The 19,581-nt window shown below is 55.0% G+C and overlaps 1 protein-coding gene across 2 annotated transcripts in view; it reads left to right on the top strand.

Moving 5' to 3' along the window:
* SCARA5 (scavenger receptor class A member 5) overlaps positions 1-19,581 on the top strand; it is a 33,760-nt gene that overhangs the window by 11,512 nt on the left and 2,667 nt on the right. For both annotated transcript variants that reach the window (XM_058801465.1, XM_058801466.1), the window contains exons 4-8: positions 304-981; positions 5,889-5,969; positions 10,581-10,679; positions 15,830-15,892; positions 18,616-18,807. In XM_058801465.1, the coding sequence (XP_058657448.1) occupies positions 304-981; positions 5,889-5,969; positions 10,581-10,679; positions 15,830-15,892; positions 18,616-18,807 (1,113 nt within the window). The remainder of the gene's footprint in view (positions 1-303; positions 982-5,888; positions 5,970-10,580; positions 10,680-15,829; positions 15,893-18,615; positions 18,808-19,581) is intronic.

Here is a 19,581-nt window from a genome sequence, read left to right as displayed (position 1 = left end):
AATCCCTGGATCTCTGGGAGTGTCCCAGGAAAGGCAGGATGGGCTGGGATCACCCTGGGATCATGGGAATTGTCCCTGTCCAGGTGGAACAGGATGAGCTTTATGGTTCCTCCTCACCCAACCCATCCCAGGACCCTCCAGCCCTTCTCCAGCACCCGCCCTCCTTCTCCAGCCTTGGATCCCTTGGATGGGAGGGATCCTCTGGGCTGGGAACTTCCCCTCCAGGTGCCGAGGAACCGGGAATGTCCTTGGGAGGACATCCCAGCTCTCCTCCTCACCTCTCACCCTCCTCCACCACCACAGTGTCCCGGCCCCAGGCGTCCCCCGAGGAGCTGAAGGCGCTGATGGGGAACGTCCAACGCCTCAACGAGACCTTCCGGGACCTTCAGCTGCAGCTGCTGCCGCGCCCCCCGCCCCAGGGCGACCTCCTGGAGCACATCTGGAGGCTCCAGGACCTCCTGCAGAACCACTCGGACTCGCTGCTGCTGCTCTCGGGCTCGCTGCAGAGGCTGCAGGCGCTGCTGCGGGCGCTGCAGAGCCAGGCCGGACAGACGGACAGCTCGCTGCAGAGGCTGCGGGACTCGCTGGGCCAGCAGAGCGACGCGGCGCAGCTGGAGCTGTCGCGGCTCTCGGTGGAGGCCAACAGCAGCCGGCTGCTCCTGGAGCACCACCAGCACCTCCTGGGACACCTGGGCGGGCGGCTGGAGGCGCTGGGCGAGCAGGCGGCGGCGCTGGGCGCGGCGGTGGAGTCCACGAACCGCAGCTTCTCCTACGAGCTGCGCCTGCAGCGCTCCCGGCTCCGGGACCTGCAGGGGCTCCTGGGCAACGCCAGCGCCGACGGGCGCAGGATGAGGGCGGCGCACGGGGCCATGGAGAGGCAGCTGAGGCTGGAGCTGGCCCTGCTCAACAACGTCACCGAGGAGCTGCGCATGAAGGACTGGGAGCATTCCGTGGCGCTGAGGAACATCTCCGTGATCCGGGGTGAGTGCGTGGTGGGAATTCTCCGGAACATCTCTGTGATCCGGGGTGGGAACATTCCAGAACATCTCCGTGATCCGGGGTGAGTGCGTGGTGGGAATTCTCCGGAACATCTCTGTGATCCGGGGTGGGAACATTCCAGAACATGTCTGTGATCTGGGGTGAGTGCGTGGTAGGAATGATCTGGAACGTCTCCGTGATCTGGGGTGAGTGGTGGGAATGCTGCAGAACGTCTCCGTGATCCGGGGTGAGTGGTGGGAACATCTCCATGATCTGGGGTGAGTGATGGGAATGATCTGGAACGTCTCCGTGATCAGGGGTGAGTGGTGGGAACATTCTGGAACATCTCCGTGATCCAAGGTGAGTGGTGGGAACAGTCTGGAACATCTCTGTGATCCGGGATTATGTGGTGGGAATGCTGAGGAACATCTCCCTGATCTGGGGTGAGTTGTGAGAACGCTCCTTAACAGATCCAGGGTGAGTGGTGGGAATGCTCTGGAACACCTCCGTGATCTGGGTTGAGTGATGGGAACAGTCTGGAACATCTCTGTGATCCAGGATGAGTGAGTGGTGGGAATCCTCTGGAACATCTCCATGATCTGGGGGTGAGTGGTGGGAACATCTCCGTGATCTGGGGTGAGTGGTGGGAATCCTCTGGAACATCTCTGTGATCTGGGGTGAGTGGTGGGAATGATCTGGAACATCTCTGTGATCCAGAGTGTGTGGTGAGATCAGGAATGGTCCCCATGGGATGTGTCTGTGGGTGCTCAGGGATTGGAGAATCCCTGGATTCTCCAGTTGGAGAACAGCTCCAGTGGAGTTGTTGAGGTTGGAAAGGCTCTCCAAGGTCGTGGAGTCCAGCTGGTCACCACCACTGATCCATGTCCCCCCAAATCCAAGCGGACTTTAATCCCATCAGGGATGGGGATTCCAAACCACCCAGGGCCTGTCCAACCCTTCACAGCCCTTTCCATGAAGGAATTGTTCTCAATATCCAGCTAAACCTTCTCTGGTGCAGCCTGAGGACCTTTCCTCATCCCATTTCTTGTTTCTTGGGAGCAGATGCTAAATCCCAACCAGCTCCAACTATTCATGAAGTGGTGGAGAGGGAAAAGGTCCCCCCTGAGCCTCCTTTTCTCCAGGCTGAGCCCCTTCCCAGCTCCCTCAGCCTCTCCTGGGGCTCCATTCCCTTCCCAGCTCCGTTCCCTTCCCTGGACACGCTCCAGCTCCTCCAGGTCTCTCCTGTCAGGAAGGTCCCAGATCCATCCCCACTCAGGTGTCTCCATGCCCTTGGACTCTCCAAATATTTCCCATCCATGGTTTGGAAGGAAGCTCCCAAGGTTCCCTCAAAGCTGCCAGGAAAAACCAAACTCCCCCATCCCATCTTCTCTTCATTTCCCACCCTCAGCCCTTCCCAAATCCCGGAATTGTTGGGGTGGGAAGGGCCCTTGAATCCCATCCTGTTCCAACTCCAACACCCCCCACTGTCCCAGGCTGCTCCCAGCCTTGTCCAGCCTGGCCTTGGACACTTCCAGGGGTCCAGGGGCAGCCCGAGTTTCTCTGGGAATGCCGTGCCAGGGAGGAGGAAATCCATGGAGAAACCCAGGAGATCCCAGTGGGAGCTCCAGGGCGGAGCAGGAGGTTGGGAGCAGCTCCTGCCCCGTTTTCCACCTGCTGCTCCTGCAGAGACCCCACGGGCTGTTGTTGCTCATTCCTGATGCTTCCAGCTGGAATTCCAGGATCCCACTCCAGATCCCACTCTAGATCCCATCCGGATCCCACTCCGGATCCCACGGATTCCTACAGAGCATTCCCAGATCCCAATTCCTGATGCATTAAAACAAATCCCTGCCCTTCCTGCCCCTTTTCCAGCTCCCAGAGCCCTGGCTGGATCTCAGCTTCCCGAGTTCCCGGCTTTTAGGATTTCTCGGAAAACAGTTCCCAGTCCTCGCCCTGGATGGGTGGGAATGACCCTTCCCGGCCTCTCCCTGCCCTGTTGTCTCTCATCCCAGGAATATTTTTTTCCCCCTGTTTTTTTTCCCCCAAATTCCCTCTTCCCGGTGTTTTGTGTCCTGATTATTTTCAGCTTTTGGTATTTGAGCCTTTGCAGAATGAGGGATGTATTTTGCTGGAATTCCAGCTGGAGTTCCAAGGCCAGGGAATTCCAGTGCCAAGGCACTTGTTCCCCTTTTTCCAGCTGCTGAGCCGGAGGGGGTGGATGTGGTGGATCCCCAGGAGCTCCAGGAGATCCATCCCTCCGGAATACCAACAGCTCCTGGGGTGCTGCCCCTCATCCCGGGGGACCCTGGCTCCCGATCCCTGGTTTTGGGATGTTTTTGGGATGTTTTGGGATGCTGGGATCACCCTGCCCCAATCACTTCGATATTTCCCTATTTCCCCACTCTTGGATCCCGCTGTTCCCTCCCCATCCGTGGGAATGACGTCACCTGCTCTGGGATGAAGCCACCAAGGGTGGGACCCGTCTCGGAGCCCTGGAATCGCGTTATCCCAAAGCAGACCCCTCCCCGAGGGCCGGCACCGGATTTATCAGCCCTGACACATTCCTGGCATCCCAAACTTCCCTCTCCTCCCATCCCATGGACGATTTCTGGGGCCTCGTGCCCAGCTGGATCCATCCCAGCTCCAGATGTCCTTGGGTGAGTCCGTCCTGTTCCCGGCTGGGTTTGGCCGAGCCCTTCCCTACCTGGGGGGGCCTTTTCCTTCTCCCCAAATCCTTGGCTATCCTGGATCCTGGAATTGGGTGGTGGCAGCTTGGGAAGGGTCCCCAGGCTCCTCTCCAGCATCCAAGGATTGCTCCAAGCACCTCCTGTGGCTCGGGAAGGACAACATGGAGGAGTTTTTGGAGACTTTCAGAGTTTGGGGAATTTCGGGAGTTTTTGGTGACTCCCATCTTGGGAGTCATCACGAGGGAGAATTCCTGGGATCTGCTCAGTGGATCCCTGGGTGGGATGTCCTGGATCCCAGCAGGTCCCAAAGGTGACAGGACAGTCCCGTCCCTCAGGAAATGCCTCATCCCTCTGGGATTGGAGGAAGCAGGAATGGGATTTCCCAGGTGTGACCCTCAGGAGCTGTGGGGTGGGAAGGGCTGGGAATGCTCCGGAGCCTCTCCCAGCCAACATTCCCGGTTTTCCTTCAGCCCAGCTGCTCCCTGGGTCCCGAGAGCTGCTCCTGGGATGGGACCATCCCCGGGAGCATTCCAGAAAATCTGAGGCTGCCCCATCCCTGGAAATGCCCATCCCAAGGTTTGGGATCCATTCCCAGGATCCAGTGTCCATCCTCAGGATCTGGGTCCATTCCCAGGATCCGAGGTCCATTCCCAGGGGTCTGGGGTCCATCCCAAGGGTCTGGGATCCATTCTAAGGTCTGGGGTCCATCCCCGGGATCTGGGGTCCATCCCAAGGGTCTGGGATCCATCCCCGGGATCCAGTGTCCATCCCCGGGATCTGGGGTCCATCCCTCATCCCGTCAGACCCTGGAGCTGTCCATTCCCTGGGAAAGAGACAGTCAGGGCCAGTAATTCCAAGTTTCCCATCATCCTTTCCTATTCCAAACCGTCTCCAGTTGGAATGCTTCCCAACCTTGACGTGGTTCAGGATCCCACTCCAGATCCCACTCCGGATCCCACGGATTCCTACAGAGCATTCCCAGATCCCAATTCCTGATGCATTAAAACACATCCCTGCCCTTCCTGCCCCTTTTCCAGCTCCCAGAGCCCTGGCTGGATCTCAGCTTCCCGAATTCCCAGCTTTTAGGATTTCTCAGAAAACAGTTCCCAGTCCTCGCCCTGGATGGGTGGGAATGACTCTTCCCAGCTTCTCCCTGCCCTGTTGTCTCTCATCCCAGGAATATTTTTTTTCTTCCCTGTTATTTTTCTCTTCAAACTCCTTGTTCCCATTGTTTTGTGTCCCGATTGTTTTCAGCTTTTGGGATTTGAGCCTTTGCAGGATGAGGGATAAAACCCAGGATTGGAATTTTGTGTGCATTCCTGGGATTTCACCAAATCGCTGTCAATCCTCCCCTCAGGGATCATCTCCAGAATTCCCAGAGGATCATCCCAGCTGGACAAATGGAAAGTGTCCCTGTCCCTGGATGATCCTTAAAATCCTTTCCAACCCCCAAAATTCCAGGATCCTATGAACATTCCCAAAATCTGTATTTTCCCAGATTTCTTGCAATCATTTCATTGGAAATGTCCCATTGGTCCAAAGGAAAATTCCCAGAGTCGCGCTCAAGGTGGAGCTTCCAGGTGAATTTTCCTGGCACTTGGAGCAGGTTGGTGGGATCCAGCTTGGAATTTCGGATCCCCAAATCCCGGGAGTTTAAAATCATGGAAAACTGCTTTGTCCTGGCTTTGTTCCCACGTTTATTGGTGATCCTGGATCTCCTGGAGCTCCTGCTGCTCATTCCCAACTCCAGAATGTGATCCTGGATCTCCTGGAGCTCCTGGTGCTCATTCCTGACCCCGGCATGTGATTCTGGATCTCCTGGAGCTCCTGCTGCTCATTCCTGACCCCAGGATGTGATCCTGGAGCTCCTGCTGCACATTCCCGACTCTGGGATGTGATCCTGGATCTCCTGGAGCTCCTGCTGCACATTCCCGACTCTGGGATGTGATCCTGAATCTCCTGGAGCTCCTGCTGCACATTCCCAACTCCGGGATGTGATCCTGGTTCTTCTGGATCTCCTGCTGCACATTCCCGACTCCGGGATGTCATCTGGGATCTCCTGGAGCTCCTGCTGCACATTCCCAACTCTGGGATGTGATCCTGCATCTCCTGGAGCTCCTGGTGCTCATTCCCGACCCCGGGATGTGATCCTGGATCTCCTGGAGCTCCTCATGCACATTCCTGACTCCGGGATGTGATTCCCGCCCTCCTGTTGCATTCCAGGGCCACCGGGACCCAAAGGAGACCGAGGCACGGAGGGGATGGAGGGGGAACCCGGCCTGCCCGGCCTCCCCGGGCCCCGAGGTAAGGAAAACATTCCCGGTATCCATAAAATCCCTCCCAAACCCCATCCTGAAATATCCCGGCTGATCCAAACCCACCGGGGCAGCCCCCGGTGATCCCCACCCATCCCTTGGGATGTCCCAGCTCCTGAGGGACACCAGGATGGATCTGCTCTCTTGGATCCTGGAACATCCATCCTGGAGGGAAAAACCTCACGGCCCACCCGGCTCCAGGAAATCCGTGCTGCTATTCCCAGATTTCCAGGGTGTCCCAGCCAGGCTGGAGCAGGAATTGGCCACCCCATTCCCAAATGGAGCTTTCCAAGGCACCAGGGCTGGAATTGCTGCTGGATCCCTCCAGCAGATCCCGGGAATCTGACAGAGGGGCCTTGGCTCTGAGATTTTTCCAGAATTTTCTTTTTCCAATGCCAATAATGCCAATTTCCCCACCCTCCCTTCTCAATTCCATTGTTTTGGGGAGGAATTCCATTGGAAGCCACCAGAGGACATTCCCACCCTGAGGAAGACTTGGCTCCAGCTGTTTCTGATTTGAAGGAAACCTGGGAATGCTGCTCTGCTTCCAAGGGCTGGGAATGGCTCGGAGCAGGGGCAGGATCCCCCCGGGGACAACTTTGTCCCATGGAGGTGACGGGATCCATCATGTCGGGAGCAGGGATCCGCTGGGATCCACAGGATGGAGCTCCAGGGCCAGGACCAGAGCCAGGTTTGGATCCAGATGCAGGTCCAGGAGCAGGTCCAGGTCCAGGTCCAGATGTGGATCCAGATCCAGTTCAAGGACTAGATCCAGATCCAGATGTGGATCCAGATCCACTCACAGAAGTGGGTCCAGATCCAGATCCAGCTTTGGACTCATAGCCAGGTTAAAGTCTGGGTCCAGGTTTAAGTCCAGATCTAAGTCCAGGTTCAGGTCCAAGTCCAGGCCCAGATGTCGATACAGATCCATGTCCAGTTCAACGTCCAAGGCCTGGTCAAGGTCCAGGACCAGCTCCAGGACCAGATTCAGGTCCCAGTTCAGATCTGGATCCACATCCAGATTCAAAACCATGTCCAGATCCAGGATCAGGACCAGTTTCAGGTCCAGGTCCAGACCAATCCCTGTTATCCCCTGCTCCAAACCCACCCCACAGGACTCTGGATGTCAGAGGCAGGTCCAGACCAAGACCCAAACCCTGACCCAGATCCAGACCCAGACCCAGATCCAGACCCAGATCCAGATCCAGATCCAGACCCTGACCCAGACTCAGATCCAGATCCAGATCCAGATCCAGACCCTGACCCAGACTCAGATCCAGATCCAGATCCAGATCCCGATTTGGATCCAGATTTGGATCCAGACCCAGATCCAGACCCAGATCCAGACCCAGATCCAGATCCAGACCCAGATCCAGACCCAGATCCAGACCCTGACCCAGACTCAGATCCAGATCCACATCCAGACCCAGATCCAGACCCAGACTCAGATCCAGACCCAGATCCAGATCCAGACCCTGACCCAGATCCAGACCCAGACCCAGACCCAGCCCCAGATCCAGATCCAGATCCAGATCCAGATCCATGCCTGGAATCCTCTGCTCCAAGGATTCTGAGGCCCTGTGACCTTGCTGGGGCTGCTTTGGGCTCAAACCCTGGGATTTTGGGATCGCTCCTTCCCTGGCCCAGCCCAGCGAGGCAGAGCCAGCCTGGAAATCCGATCTGCCTGGGCCAGCCCCTCCAGCTGCCCGCGTTCCTGCTCCCTCCAGCTGGAATTTCTGGCACTGACGGACTCGTGGCTGTTTTTCTTGGGTGTAACAACCCTCAGAATTATATTGGCTCTTTTCCTCGGTTTTCCTTTTTTTTTGTTCCCCTTCTTTTTCTTGTTCAAACAGAAAAACAAAGCAATCCCAGGAGGGTTCACCTTCGGGAAGAGCCACGATTTTTAAGTCTTTTCCTGGAGTTTTTCGGGATGCAGGCACCACCCTTTGGATCTGAGAAGGTTGGGCTCAGGTGTATCCCTGGAAAATCCCATTTTTTATGGAAAATCCCCTTTTCCATGGAAAATCCACCCTCCTGCCCCCATCCCGCAGAAATCCAGGTCCTGATCCCTCCTGGGGATGGACACAGCAGGGAAGGATCGGAGCTGCGGATAATCCCTGCTGGAGCCAGGGCTGGAATTCCTCCTGGAGGATTTTTTCCTCATAAACCGGAGGAAAATCGTGGCTGAGTTTGGAAAAGCCTGGCCCAGGCAGGGCGGGAGCAGCAGTGCCGGGGAACCCAGGGCTCCCTCCATGGGGACAGACCAGGCTTAGATCCTGGTGGAGCTTTGGATCCAAGCCCGGCTCAGACTCGGGATGAATCCCGCATGGATCGATCCCATGGGATCATCCCCAGGTCCCAGCAGATCCCGTCTCCAGCACAGGGTCCCTCCCTCCACCCTGGAGCCAGACCTGGATCCAGGTCCAGGACCAAGCTGGGCTCCAGGACTAGATGCAGATCCAGGTCCAGATCCAAGTCCAGATTTCAGATCCAGACCCAGATACAAGTCCAGTTTCAGGATCAGAATCAGGTCCAGGATCAGATCCACAACTGGGTTTAGGCCCAGGTCAAGGTTCAAGATCAGGACCAGATCCAGGTCCAGGACCGGATAAAGATCCAGGTCAAAATCCAGGTCCAGCACCAGGTCCGGGACCAGGAGCAGATCCAGATCTGGGTCCAGGTTCAGCTCTGGGACCTGGACCAGAACCAGATCTGGATCCAGGTCCAGGAGCAGATCTAGATCCAGGTCCAGGAGCAGATCCAGGTCTGGTCCAGATCCATGTCCAGGTCCAGGTCCAGATCCAGGTCCAGATCCAGATTCAGGTCCAGAACCAGGTCAAGATCAATGTCCATGTCCAGGTCCAGGTCCAGGTCCAGGTCCAGATCCAGATCCAGAGCCAGATCCAGATCCAGATCCAGATCCAGATCCAGATCCAGGTCTCAGGTGGATGGAGGTCACCTCCAAGGTTTGGATGTGTCCCCTGTGAAGGAATTCCCAAACTCCAGCCCAATCCCCACCTCCCAGAGGTGGGGAATGCTCACCCCTGGGCTTTCCATCCCCCGCTTCAACAAACATCCACCCCCTTGGACAACATGGATCCTGGAGACCTGGGGTCACGGGGGACACATCCCAATTCCTCGGGATGGATCCTGGTTTCCCTCCCTTGATCTCCAGCTTTGGAGCCCAGTTTGGCTCCATCCCAGCCTAAGGATGCTCAGGAATTCCTTAGCACCCGGATAAATCCATCCTGGATCCCAGGGAAGCGCAGGAAAGGATGGGACTGTAAGAGCCGAAATGAGGGATACAGGGCTCCAGGCATTTTTCCCCCCCGTTATTTTTCCATTCAAATTCCTCATTCCCATTGTCTTGGCTCCTGATTGTTTTCAGCTTTTGGGATTTGAGCCTCTGCAGGATGAGGGATAAAATCTGGGATTGGTTACATTGCATTATATACTTTTGTTTACATTGCATTATATACTTTTCTTTGGGTTACATTGCATTCTATACTTTTCTTTTGGTTACAATGCATTATATATTTTTCTTTTGGCTACAAATCCTTTTTCATATTTTTCTTTTGGTTACATTGCATTATATACTTTTCTTTTGGTTATAATGCATTATATACTTTTCTTTTGGTTACATTGCATTATATACTTTTATTTTGATTACAATGCATTATATACTTTTGTTTTGGTTACAATGCATTATATACTTTTGGTTACAATGCATTATATGCTTTTCTTTTGGTTACATTGCATTACATACTTTTCTTTTGGTTACAATGTATTATATACTTTTCTTTTGGTTACATTGCATTATATACTTTTATTTTTGGTTACAATGCATTTTATCTTTTTATTTTGGTTATAATGCATTATATATTTTTATTTACATTGCATTATATACTTTTCTTTTGGTTAAAATGCATTATATATTTTTCTTTTGGCTACAAATGCATTATATACTTTTCTTTTGGTTACAATGCATGATATATTTTTGGTTACAATGCATTCTGTATTTTTCTTTTGGTTACAATGCATTCTATACTTTTCTTTGCTGAGCATCTCAATACAGTAGAACCAATCTACTCCTTAACTATCACCTACAGCCCATCATAACTACTGTAATTACCATATTCATGTTACTGTTCTCCAATCACTAAAAGTCAGTGCATTGCAGTTTAAGCTAGAAGTTGTTTTTCAGTTTTCTTGCAGTGGAAAATTCTGAGACCTTTTTTCTACTTTTTTGCCTGTGTTATTTTTCTGCTTGGTACAAACATCTCCTTGTTTGGGGTGGGTTTATCCTTTGCTCTAAGCCATACAAACCCCTTCTAACTCACACACCCTTTGCCTCCTTGGTTACCCAGTAGGACTGACTCAGCAATTCATTTATTCTTATCAAAACTTTCTTCCATCTCTATTCCTTCATCAGACTCTACATTTAAAAATCTTTCTGCTAAGCACAGATATCTGTGAGACTTCCTTGTCAAATTTTCATCCTTCCCAGCATGGGGCGGACTCTCTGGGCTCTCACAATCCACATCGGGATTGTGGAATTCTGCTGGAATTGGCTCATTTTGTGTCCTGCTCCCCATTCCAGGCCTTCCCGGGGAGCGGGGACTGCCCGGCCCGCGTGGACTGAAAGGGGACCCGGGAGAGCTGGGCCCGCGCGGCCCCGCAGGAATGCGGGGGCTCAAAGGTACGGATGCGGAATTCCGGGCGGGAATCCGGGATCAGACGGGCTCTGGAGATCCCAGGATGAGGGGCAGAGCCCTGGGAGTGGGACCGGGGGATCCTCTGGCTTGGAAACCACCCGGATCTCCTGGAGAAATAGGAATCCCAACAATTTCTGCTCCAACTGCCAACAATTGGGAATCCCAACAATTCCTGCTCCAACCGCGGAGGGAACGGATGGATTTGGGATGTCCTCCCATTCCATGGGGCTCCAGCAGGGATTTGGGAATGATCTCCTGGTGTTTTCTGGGGCGTTCCTGGCCCGCTGTGGTTTCCCATCTTCCCAGGAAAACTGTGGGAGTAGGAAGTTGGGATTTAGCAGGACACAGCTGTCCCGGGACACCTGGGATGGGAAATTCCCAGCTGCAACCAAAACCGGGATTGAAAACCCCAAAAAACGCTCTTTGTGCCTCAAAATTCCTGCTGGGGAGGCTGGAAGGGAAAACACCCTGGGAAGGGCTGGGAATTGCAGGGAACAAACACCTGGAGAGGATTGGGATTGGGATTGGGATTGGGATTGGGATTGGGATTGGGACTGGGATTCAGACTGGGTTTGGGATTGGGACTGCGACTGGGATTAGGATTGGGATTGGAATTGGAATTGGGATTGGGTTGGAAGGGACCTTAAAGATCCTCAAATTCCACGCCCTTCCACATCTCCCACTATCCCTGGTTGCTCCAGGAGGTTGGAAAACCCCTGGACACATCCCTGGAGCACCAGGAATGTCGGGATTTCCTCACTGGTTCATGCCGAGAGCTCCTTAAATGCAGAAAATGATCCCAAAAGTCCCCGGCTGGTTGGGTTGGGATTTGCGGGCCCGATGTAGGATTTGCTCGGCAAAGAATCATGGAATTGTTGAGGCTGGCAAAGCTCTCCGAGTCCAACCATTCCCACCCCAATCCACACCTCCGAGCGCCACATTCCCACGGATTTTGATCCCCCAGGAATGGGGGCTCCACCTCTGGTCTTGATGATCCCTCAGGGCTTTTCCAACCTCAGCAATTCCATGAAAACCCCAAAGCCATTCCCGGGTCCCGTCCCCATCCCAGGGATCCCTGCTGACCCCACTCCAACGTGTCCCCCACCCCAAAAATCCATCCCCACCTCCCTCCCCTGGGGAGATCGGGAATGTCGGATCCAGGGCTTCATCCGACCCCTTTTCCACTGGAATTCCAGCCCCTCTGGCAGCACTCGGGCAGTTTATGGGATTCTCTGGAATTTATGGGAAACAGACCCGGGCCTGGGCACGGATCCAAAGCCAAGCTTTGCCTTAAATCCCGGATTTCTGCAGGACCCTTCTCCAAGGACTTGGCAGGAGCCCTCGGTTCCTCGGGAATTGCATCCCAGGAATCCTGGGATGGGGTCTTGGGTGTGCAGGAGCCTCCTCGTGGAAAATTCCAGGTTTAAACCTCTCCCAGAGCGGCTCCAACCTGGCAGAGGAAGGGCAGATTCCCAGGTCTTTTTCCTCTTTGGTGTTTTCCCTTTTTCGATGGATTTTTCCTCAAAATCACCCCAGTGGAGAATTTCTTTCCTCATTTCCAAATGGGAAAAATTATCCTGGGAAGTGAGGACAGGCCCACCCTCCCCACTTTTCCATGGAAAACGTCATGCAGGGAATGCACTCAAGAAGAAAGAGTGGGAAAAATCCAAGCTGGGATCGGAATTTTGGGATAAATTCGGGGGGATAAGAGAAGATTCCTTCTGGAACATCCCCAGGGTGGAGATTTTTGGGAATGTTCATGGAGGCAGAACCTGCTTCCACCCAGAAAAATGGGATTGGTGGATTCTCCTGGGCTTTTCCCAAGATTTTGGGATCCATCCATCCCTGTGGATCTGTGGGAGGAGCTGAGGGTCTCTCTCACTGTGTCTGGGCCTACATTTTGTGCCCAATCCCAAAAACAAAATTGGGAAAATGCCTGGAACACTTTGATGGTGGCTGGGGGAAGGCACTGGGCAGGATGGAGCGGGAGAGGCTTTTCCCAAATTCCCGGCTCTGTCCCAGCCCTGAGGCTCCCTCCAGGCTCTCAGGGAGTTGGATCCCATTTTTGGGATCTTCTCCAGCCCCAGCACCGGAGTCACCGAGTTATTCCCACCAGAAAATTCCAGGGAAAAGGGGAGAGATGGGGAAAGGGGGAAGGAAGGAGACAGAGAAGCTGTGGCTGCCCCTGGATCCCCGGGAGTGTCCCAGGAAAGGTTGGAGCACCCCGGGAATAGCGGGAGGTGTCGGGGCTGGAACGGGATGGGACTGAGGCTCCCTTCCCACCCAAACCATTCCGGCATTCCCGGATTGCTGCTGCTGCTCTCGGAGCGGTGACGGACACCGGGAAAAGCTGGGGATTTGGGATTTCGGGATGGGAATCCTCTTCCACATTCCACGATCCCAGGGTGATCCAAATACACTCTTGGACACTGCCAGGGATCCAGGGATTCTCTGGGAATTCAGGACTCCAGGAAGGGTCTCCCTTCCTTTTTCCATCCCTAAATTCCATAAAAATCCCTCGGGATGGATCCTGAGTGTCCTTGATCCCAGAATCCCGGAATGGTTTGGGATGGGATCCCTGGACCTTCAATCCCATCCCAGGGACACTTCCCACCATCCCAGGGTGATCCAAATCCACCCTGGGACACTGCCAGGGATTCTCTGGGAATTCCAGCCCAGCCAGGAATCCCTTCCCAAGATCCCACCATCCCAAGCTCCCCTTTCCCACTGGAAGCCATTCCCTGCCTCCTGCCCCTCCAGCCCTTGCCCAAATCCCAGCTCTCCTGGAGCCCCTTTGGGATGGGGAAGCGGCTCCAAGGATTCCCTGGATCCTTCCCTGATCCAGCTGCACATTCCCAGCCCTCCCAGCCTGCCATTGGATCCAGCCCCATCCCATCTCCTCCTTGAGAAGGAACTTTGGCATCCAGGGATTCTCTGGGAATTCAGGACTCCAGGAAGGGTCTCCCTTCCCTTTTCCACCCCCAAATTCCATAAAAATCCCTCAGGATGGATCCTGAGTGCCCTTGATCCCAGAAACCCAGAATTCCTGGGATCACTCCGTCTCCCCCACCCCATTTTGGGGACGAATCCCCCAAAACCCGGAATTGCCGCTTCCCAATCCCGATTCCTGGACGTGAGGAGCCGGGGCCGCTCCGTGATCCCGACCCCATCCCGAGGCGGGAGCCGCATCCCTGGCCCCTTTCCCGGGAATTTCCATCTGGATCCCATCAGCTCCGTCCCACACAGCCCGCGGGAGCGATCCCGCTCTCCCAGGGAGCGGGCGGGAATTTCCTGCCCGGCTCGGCCCTGTTGGGATCGTTTCCCATCCCGTGTTTTCCCTTCTCCCGCGTTTTCGGGCGTTGTTTGTTGTTCCTGGAGCATCCCCGAGCCTTTCCTTGGGATCGGGCCAGGCCTGGCCAAGCCGGGATCGGCAAATCCGGGCCTGGAAAAGCCGGGAATGAGGGAGGAGGAGGCGCCGGGAGAGCCAAGGAATGTCCGAGCTCGTTAGTGAGGTCATTAACGGGATATTAAACAATAATTGGGATATGGAATCATTCCCGGGATATGGAATCATTCCCGGGATATCAAACTATGATTGGGATATGGAATCATTCCCAGGATATGCAATCATTCCCGGGATATTAAACCGTGATTGGGATACGGAATCATTCCCAGGATATTAAACCATGATTATTATACTGAATAATTCCCAGGATATTAAACCATGATTGGGATATGGAATCATTCCCAGGATATGGAATCATTCCCGGGATATTAAACCGTGACTGGATATGGAATAATTCCCTGGATATGGAATCATGATTGGAATATTAAACCATGATTGGGATACTGAATAATTCCCAGGAAATTAAACCAATATTGGGATATGGAATCATTCCCAGGATATCAAGCCATGGCTGGGATATTGAATCATTCCCAGGATGTTAAACCATGATTGGGATATCGGAACATTCCCGGGATATGGAATCATTCCCAGGATATCAAACCACGATTGGGATATGGAATCATTCCCGCGATATTAAATCATGATTGGGATACGGAATAATTCCCTGGATATTAAACCATGATTGGCATATGGAAACATTCCCAGGATATTCAGTCATTCCCGGGATATTAAACCGTGATTGGGATATGGAATCATTCCCTGGATATTAAACCATCATTGGGATATGTAATCATTCCCGGGATATTAAACCATGATTGGGATATTGAATCATTCCTGGGATATTAAACCATGACTGGAATATTGAATAATTCCCAGGATATCAAAGGGGCAGGAATGTTTATCCCCCCTGGCATCGCCCTTTTCCATGGACACCATTCCATGATTTCCTGGCACTCCCTCAGGGATTTGGGAATTCCCAGCCCGACCCTCAAATGAGGCGTTTTTAGCCCCAAACGAGGTTTTCCACCCCCAAATCGGGAATTTCATCCCAAAATCCAGATGGGATTTATGGGATCTGCAGTCAGGAATTCCAGGAGCGTCAGGCTTTTGTCCTTCCTCCACCACAGAACGCGTTCCCAGAGGATTTTTGGGATTTCCCATTTTTGGGAGCAGGGATGGAAAATGGGATATTGGGAGTAAGGGGATTTTGGGGGGATTTATGGGGTCTGGAGGGGTCAAAGAGGGATGGGAATTTCTGGGAACTTATGGGAATTTATTGGGATTTCTGGGGGTCCAGGGGCACCAAAGAGGGATGCGGATTTCTGGGAATTTCTGGGGATTTCTGGGAATTTCTGGGGGTCCAGGGACATCAAAGAGGGATGGGGATTTCCCAGAATTTCTGGGAATTTCTGGGTATTTATTGGGATTTTTAGGGGTCCAGGGGGAATCAAAGAGGGATGGGGATTCCTGGGAATTCCTGGGAATTTTCGGGGGATTTCTGGGAATTTCTGGGGATTTATGGGGGTCCAGGGACATCAAAGAGGGATTGGAGGATTTATGAGGATTTATGGGAATTTATGGGAATTTAGTGGGATTTATGGGGTTCAGTGGTATCAAAGAGAGATGGGGATTCCTGGGAATTTATGGGAATTTCTGGGGATTTCTGGGAATTCCTGGGGGCTGTGGGGGGCTCAGTGCACCCCCAAATTCCGTCTCCTCTCTTCCCAGGCGAGCGCGGCCCCAAGGGGGACAAGGGGGACCGGGGGGACCGAGGAGCGGCCGGTGGCACCGGTGAGTTCCGAGCGCTCCCCACGGAGACCCTGGTGCGGAATTTGGGGGGATTTTTGGGAATTGGGAGCCCGGGGAGGGGAAATTCCTGATGGAAAGAGGAATTCCTGATGTTGGGAAAACCATCCCGGGGTTCTACTGCGATTCCAGGGACGTCCCAGCCTGGGGACATTGCCCATGGAATTCCAGGGACGTCTCTCCTTGGGGACATCCCACCTTGGGGACATTCTCCATGGAATGCCAGGGATGTCACTCCTTGGGGACATCTCAGCCTGGGGACATTCCCCCTGGAATCCCAAGGACATCCCTGGGGACACCATCCCTGGAGATGCCACCATGGATGATGTCAGCTTGGATGATGTCAGCTTGGATGACATCACCATCCCTTTGAGATGCCACAATCCCTGGGGATGTTGCCATGGATTATTCCACCGTGGATGACATCACTGCGGGTGACATCACTGTGGATGATGTTCGCCATGGATGATGTCACCATGGGTCATGCCACCATGGATGATGTCACCATGGATGATGTCACATGGATTATGTCCCCATGGATGATGTCACCTTGGATGATGTCACATGGATTATGTCCCCATGGATGATGTCACCTTGGATGACATCACCATGGATGATGTTCTCCATGGATGATGTCACCGTGGATGCTGTCCCCAGGGCTGACATCCCCATGGATTACATCCCCATGGCTGCTTTCCCCATTGCTGATGTCCCTACGGCTGATGTCCCCACAGCTGCTGTCCCCAGGGCTGTTGTCCCTGGTGGCTGATGTCCCCCCGGCTGCTGTCCCCACAGCTGAAGCCGCCATGGACGACATCGCCATGGGTGCTGTCCCCACGGCCATGGCTGCTGTCCCCATGGCTGACATCCCCACCGATGCTGTCCCCTGTCCATCCTGCCATCCCGCAGCTCCGTCCGAGGGCTCGGTGCGGCTGCTGTCCCCCTGGCTGCTGTCCCCATCGCCATGTCTGCTGTCCCCAACCCCCTGGCTCCTATCCCCATGTCCCTCCTGGTGTCCCCATCTCCATCCGAGGGCTCGGTGCGGCTGGTGAACAGCTCCTGTCCCCACACTTGCTGTCCCCGTGTCCATGTTTGCTGTCCCCATGTCCATGTTTGCTGTCCCCATGTCCCTCCTGGTGTCCCCATGTCCCTCCTGGTGTCCCCAGCTCCATCCGAGGGCTCGGTGCGGCTGGTGAATGGCTCCTGTCCCCACGTTTGCTGTCCCCATGTCCATCCTGCCGTCCCCATGTCCATCCTGCTGTCCCTCCTGGTGTCCCCAGCTCCATCCGAGGGCTTGGTGCAGCTGGTGAATGTCTCCTGTCCCCATGTCCATCCTGGTGTCCCCATGTCCATCCTGCCATCCCCAGCTCTGTCCGAGGGCTCGGTGCGCCTGGTGAACCACTCCTGTCCCCATGTCCATGTTTGCTGTCCCCATGTCTCTCCTGGTGTCCCCATGTCCCTCCTGGTGTCCCCAGCTCCCTCGGAGGGCTCGGTGCGCCTGGTGAACGGTTCCTGTCCCCATGTCCATCCTGATGTCCCCCGGTCCGTCCCACAGTTCCCTCGGAGGGCTCGGTGCGCCTGGTGAACGGGTCCTGTCCCCATGTCCATGTTTACTGTCCCCATGTCCCCCTGTCCATCCTGCAGTTCCCTCGGAGGGCTCAGTGCACCTGGTGAACGGCTCCGGGGGCCACATTTACTGTCCCCATGTCCATCCTGTTGTCCCCATGTCCATGTTTACTGTCCCCATGTCCATTCTGCTGTCCCCTGTCCATCCCCAGTTCCCTCCAAGGGCTCGGCGCAGCTGGTGAACGGCTCCTGTCCCCATGTCCATGTTTACTGTCCCCATGTCCCCATGTCCATCTGGCAGTTCTGTCCTAGGGCTCGGTGCGGCTGGTGAATGGCTCCGGGGGCCACATTTACTGTCCCCATGTCCATCCTGGTGTCCCCCTGTCCATCCCGCAGTTCCCTTGGAGGGCTCGGTGCGCCTGCTGAACGGCTCCTGTCCCCATGTTTGCTGTCCCCACATTTGCTGTCCCCATGTCCATGTTTACTGTCCCCGTGTCCATTCTGCAATCCCGCAGCTCCCTCGGAGGGCTCGGTGCGCCTGGTGAACGGCTCCTGTCCCCACATTTACTGTCCCCATGTCCATCCTGGTGTCCCCCTGTCCATCCTGCAGTTCCCTCGGAGGGCTCGGTGCGCCTGGTGAACGGCTCCTGTCCCCACGTTTGCTGACTGTCCCCATGTCCATTCTGCCATCCCGCAGTTCCCTCGGAGGGCTCGGTGCGCCTGGTGAACGGCTCCTGTCCCCGTGTCCATGTTTACTGTCCCCATGTCCCCCTGTCCATCCCACAGCTCCCTCGGAGGGCTCGGTGCGCCTGGTGAACGGCTCCTGTCCCCATGTCCATGTTTACTGTCCCCATGTCCCTCTGTCCATCCTGCAGTTCCCTCGGAGGGCTCGGTGCGCCTGGTGAACGGCTCCTGTCCCCGTGTCCATGTTTACTGTCCCCATGTCCCTCTGTCCATCCCGCAGCTCCCTCGGAGGGCTCGGTGCGCCTGATGAACGGCTCCTGTCCCCGTGTCCATGTTTACTGTCCCCATGTCCCTCTGTCCATCCCGCAGTTCCCTCGGAGGGCTCGGTGCGCCTGGTGAACGGCTCCTGTCCCCGTGTCCATGTTTACTGTCCCCATGTCCCTCTGTCCATCCCGCAGCTCCCTCGGAGGGCTCGGTGCGCCTGGTGAACGGCTCCGGGGCCCACGAGGGGCGCCTGGAGATTTTCCACGAGCGGCGCTGGGGCTCCGTGTGCGACGACGGCTGGGACGGGCGAGACGGGGACGTGGCGTGCCGCATGCTCGGCTACCCCGGCGCCGCCGACGTCTTCCGCATGGCGCGCTTCGGACAAGGTGCCAACAACGGGAACGGGATTTGGGATCGGGAATGGGATTCGGGATGGGGAACGGCTCCTCAGGACCAGGAACGGGATTTGGGATCGAGAATGGGATTTGGGATCGGGAATGGGATTCGGGATTGGGAATGGGATTCGGGATGTTGAACGGCTCCTCAGGACCAGGAACGGGATTTGGGATCGAGAACGGGATTCGGGATTGGGAATGGGATTCAGGATGGGGAACGGCTCCTCAGGATTGGGAACGGGATTCGGGATTGGGAACGGGATTCAGGATCAAGAACAGCTCCTGTGGGATTTGAGAACGGATCCTCAGCATTGTGAATGGCTGCTCGGGATTGGGAACGGCTCCTCGGGATTCGGAACAGGATTCGGGATGGAGAACAGGATTCAGGATGGGGAACGGGATTCAGGAAGAGGATTTGGGATTGGGAATGGCTCCTCGGGATTGGGAACGAGATTCAGGATTGGGAACGGGATTTGGGAGGGGGAACGGCTCCTCGGGACCGGGAATGGGATCAGGAACGGGATCAGTAACAGGATTTGGGATTGGGAACGGGATTTGGGATGGGGAACGGCTCCTGTGGGATTTGGGAATGGCTCCTCGGGATCCCAGGGAATGGCTCCTCAGGACTGGGGACAGCTCCTGAGGGATTGAGAACAGCTCCTGTGGGATTGGGAACTGCTCCTGTGGGATTGGGAACTGCTCCTGAGGGATTGGGAACAGCTCCTGTGGGATTGGGAACAGCTCCTGTGGGATTGGGAACTGCTC

Source organism: Ammospiza caudacuta, chromosome 3 (genome assembly GCF_027887145.1).
Source record: "Ammospiza caudacuta isolate bAmmCau1 chromosome 3, bAmmCau1.pri, whole genome shotgun sequence".
Lineage (NCBI taxonomy): Eukaryota > Metazoa > Chordata > Aves > Passeriformes > Passerellidae > Ammospiza > Ammospiza caudacuta.
The sequence above is the reverse complement of the archived record's forward strand: the minus strand, read 5'-3'. Positions and strand labels throughout refer to the sequence as shown.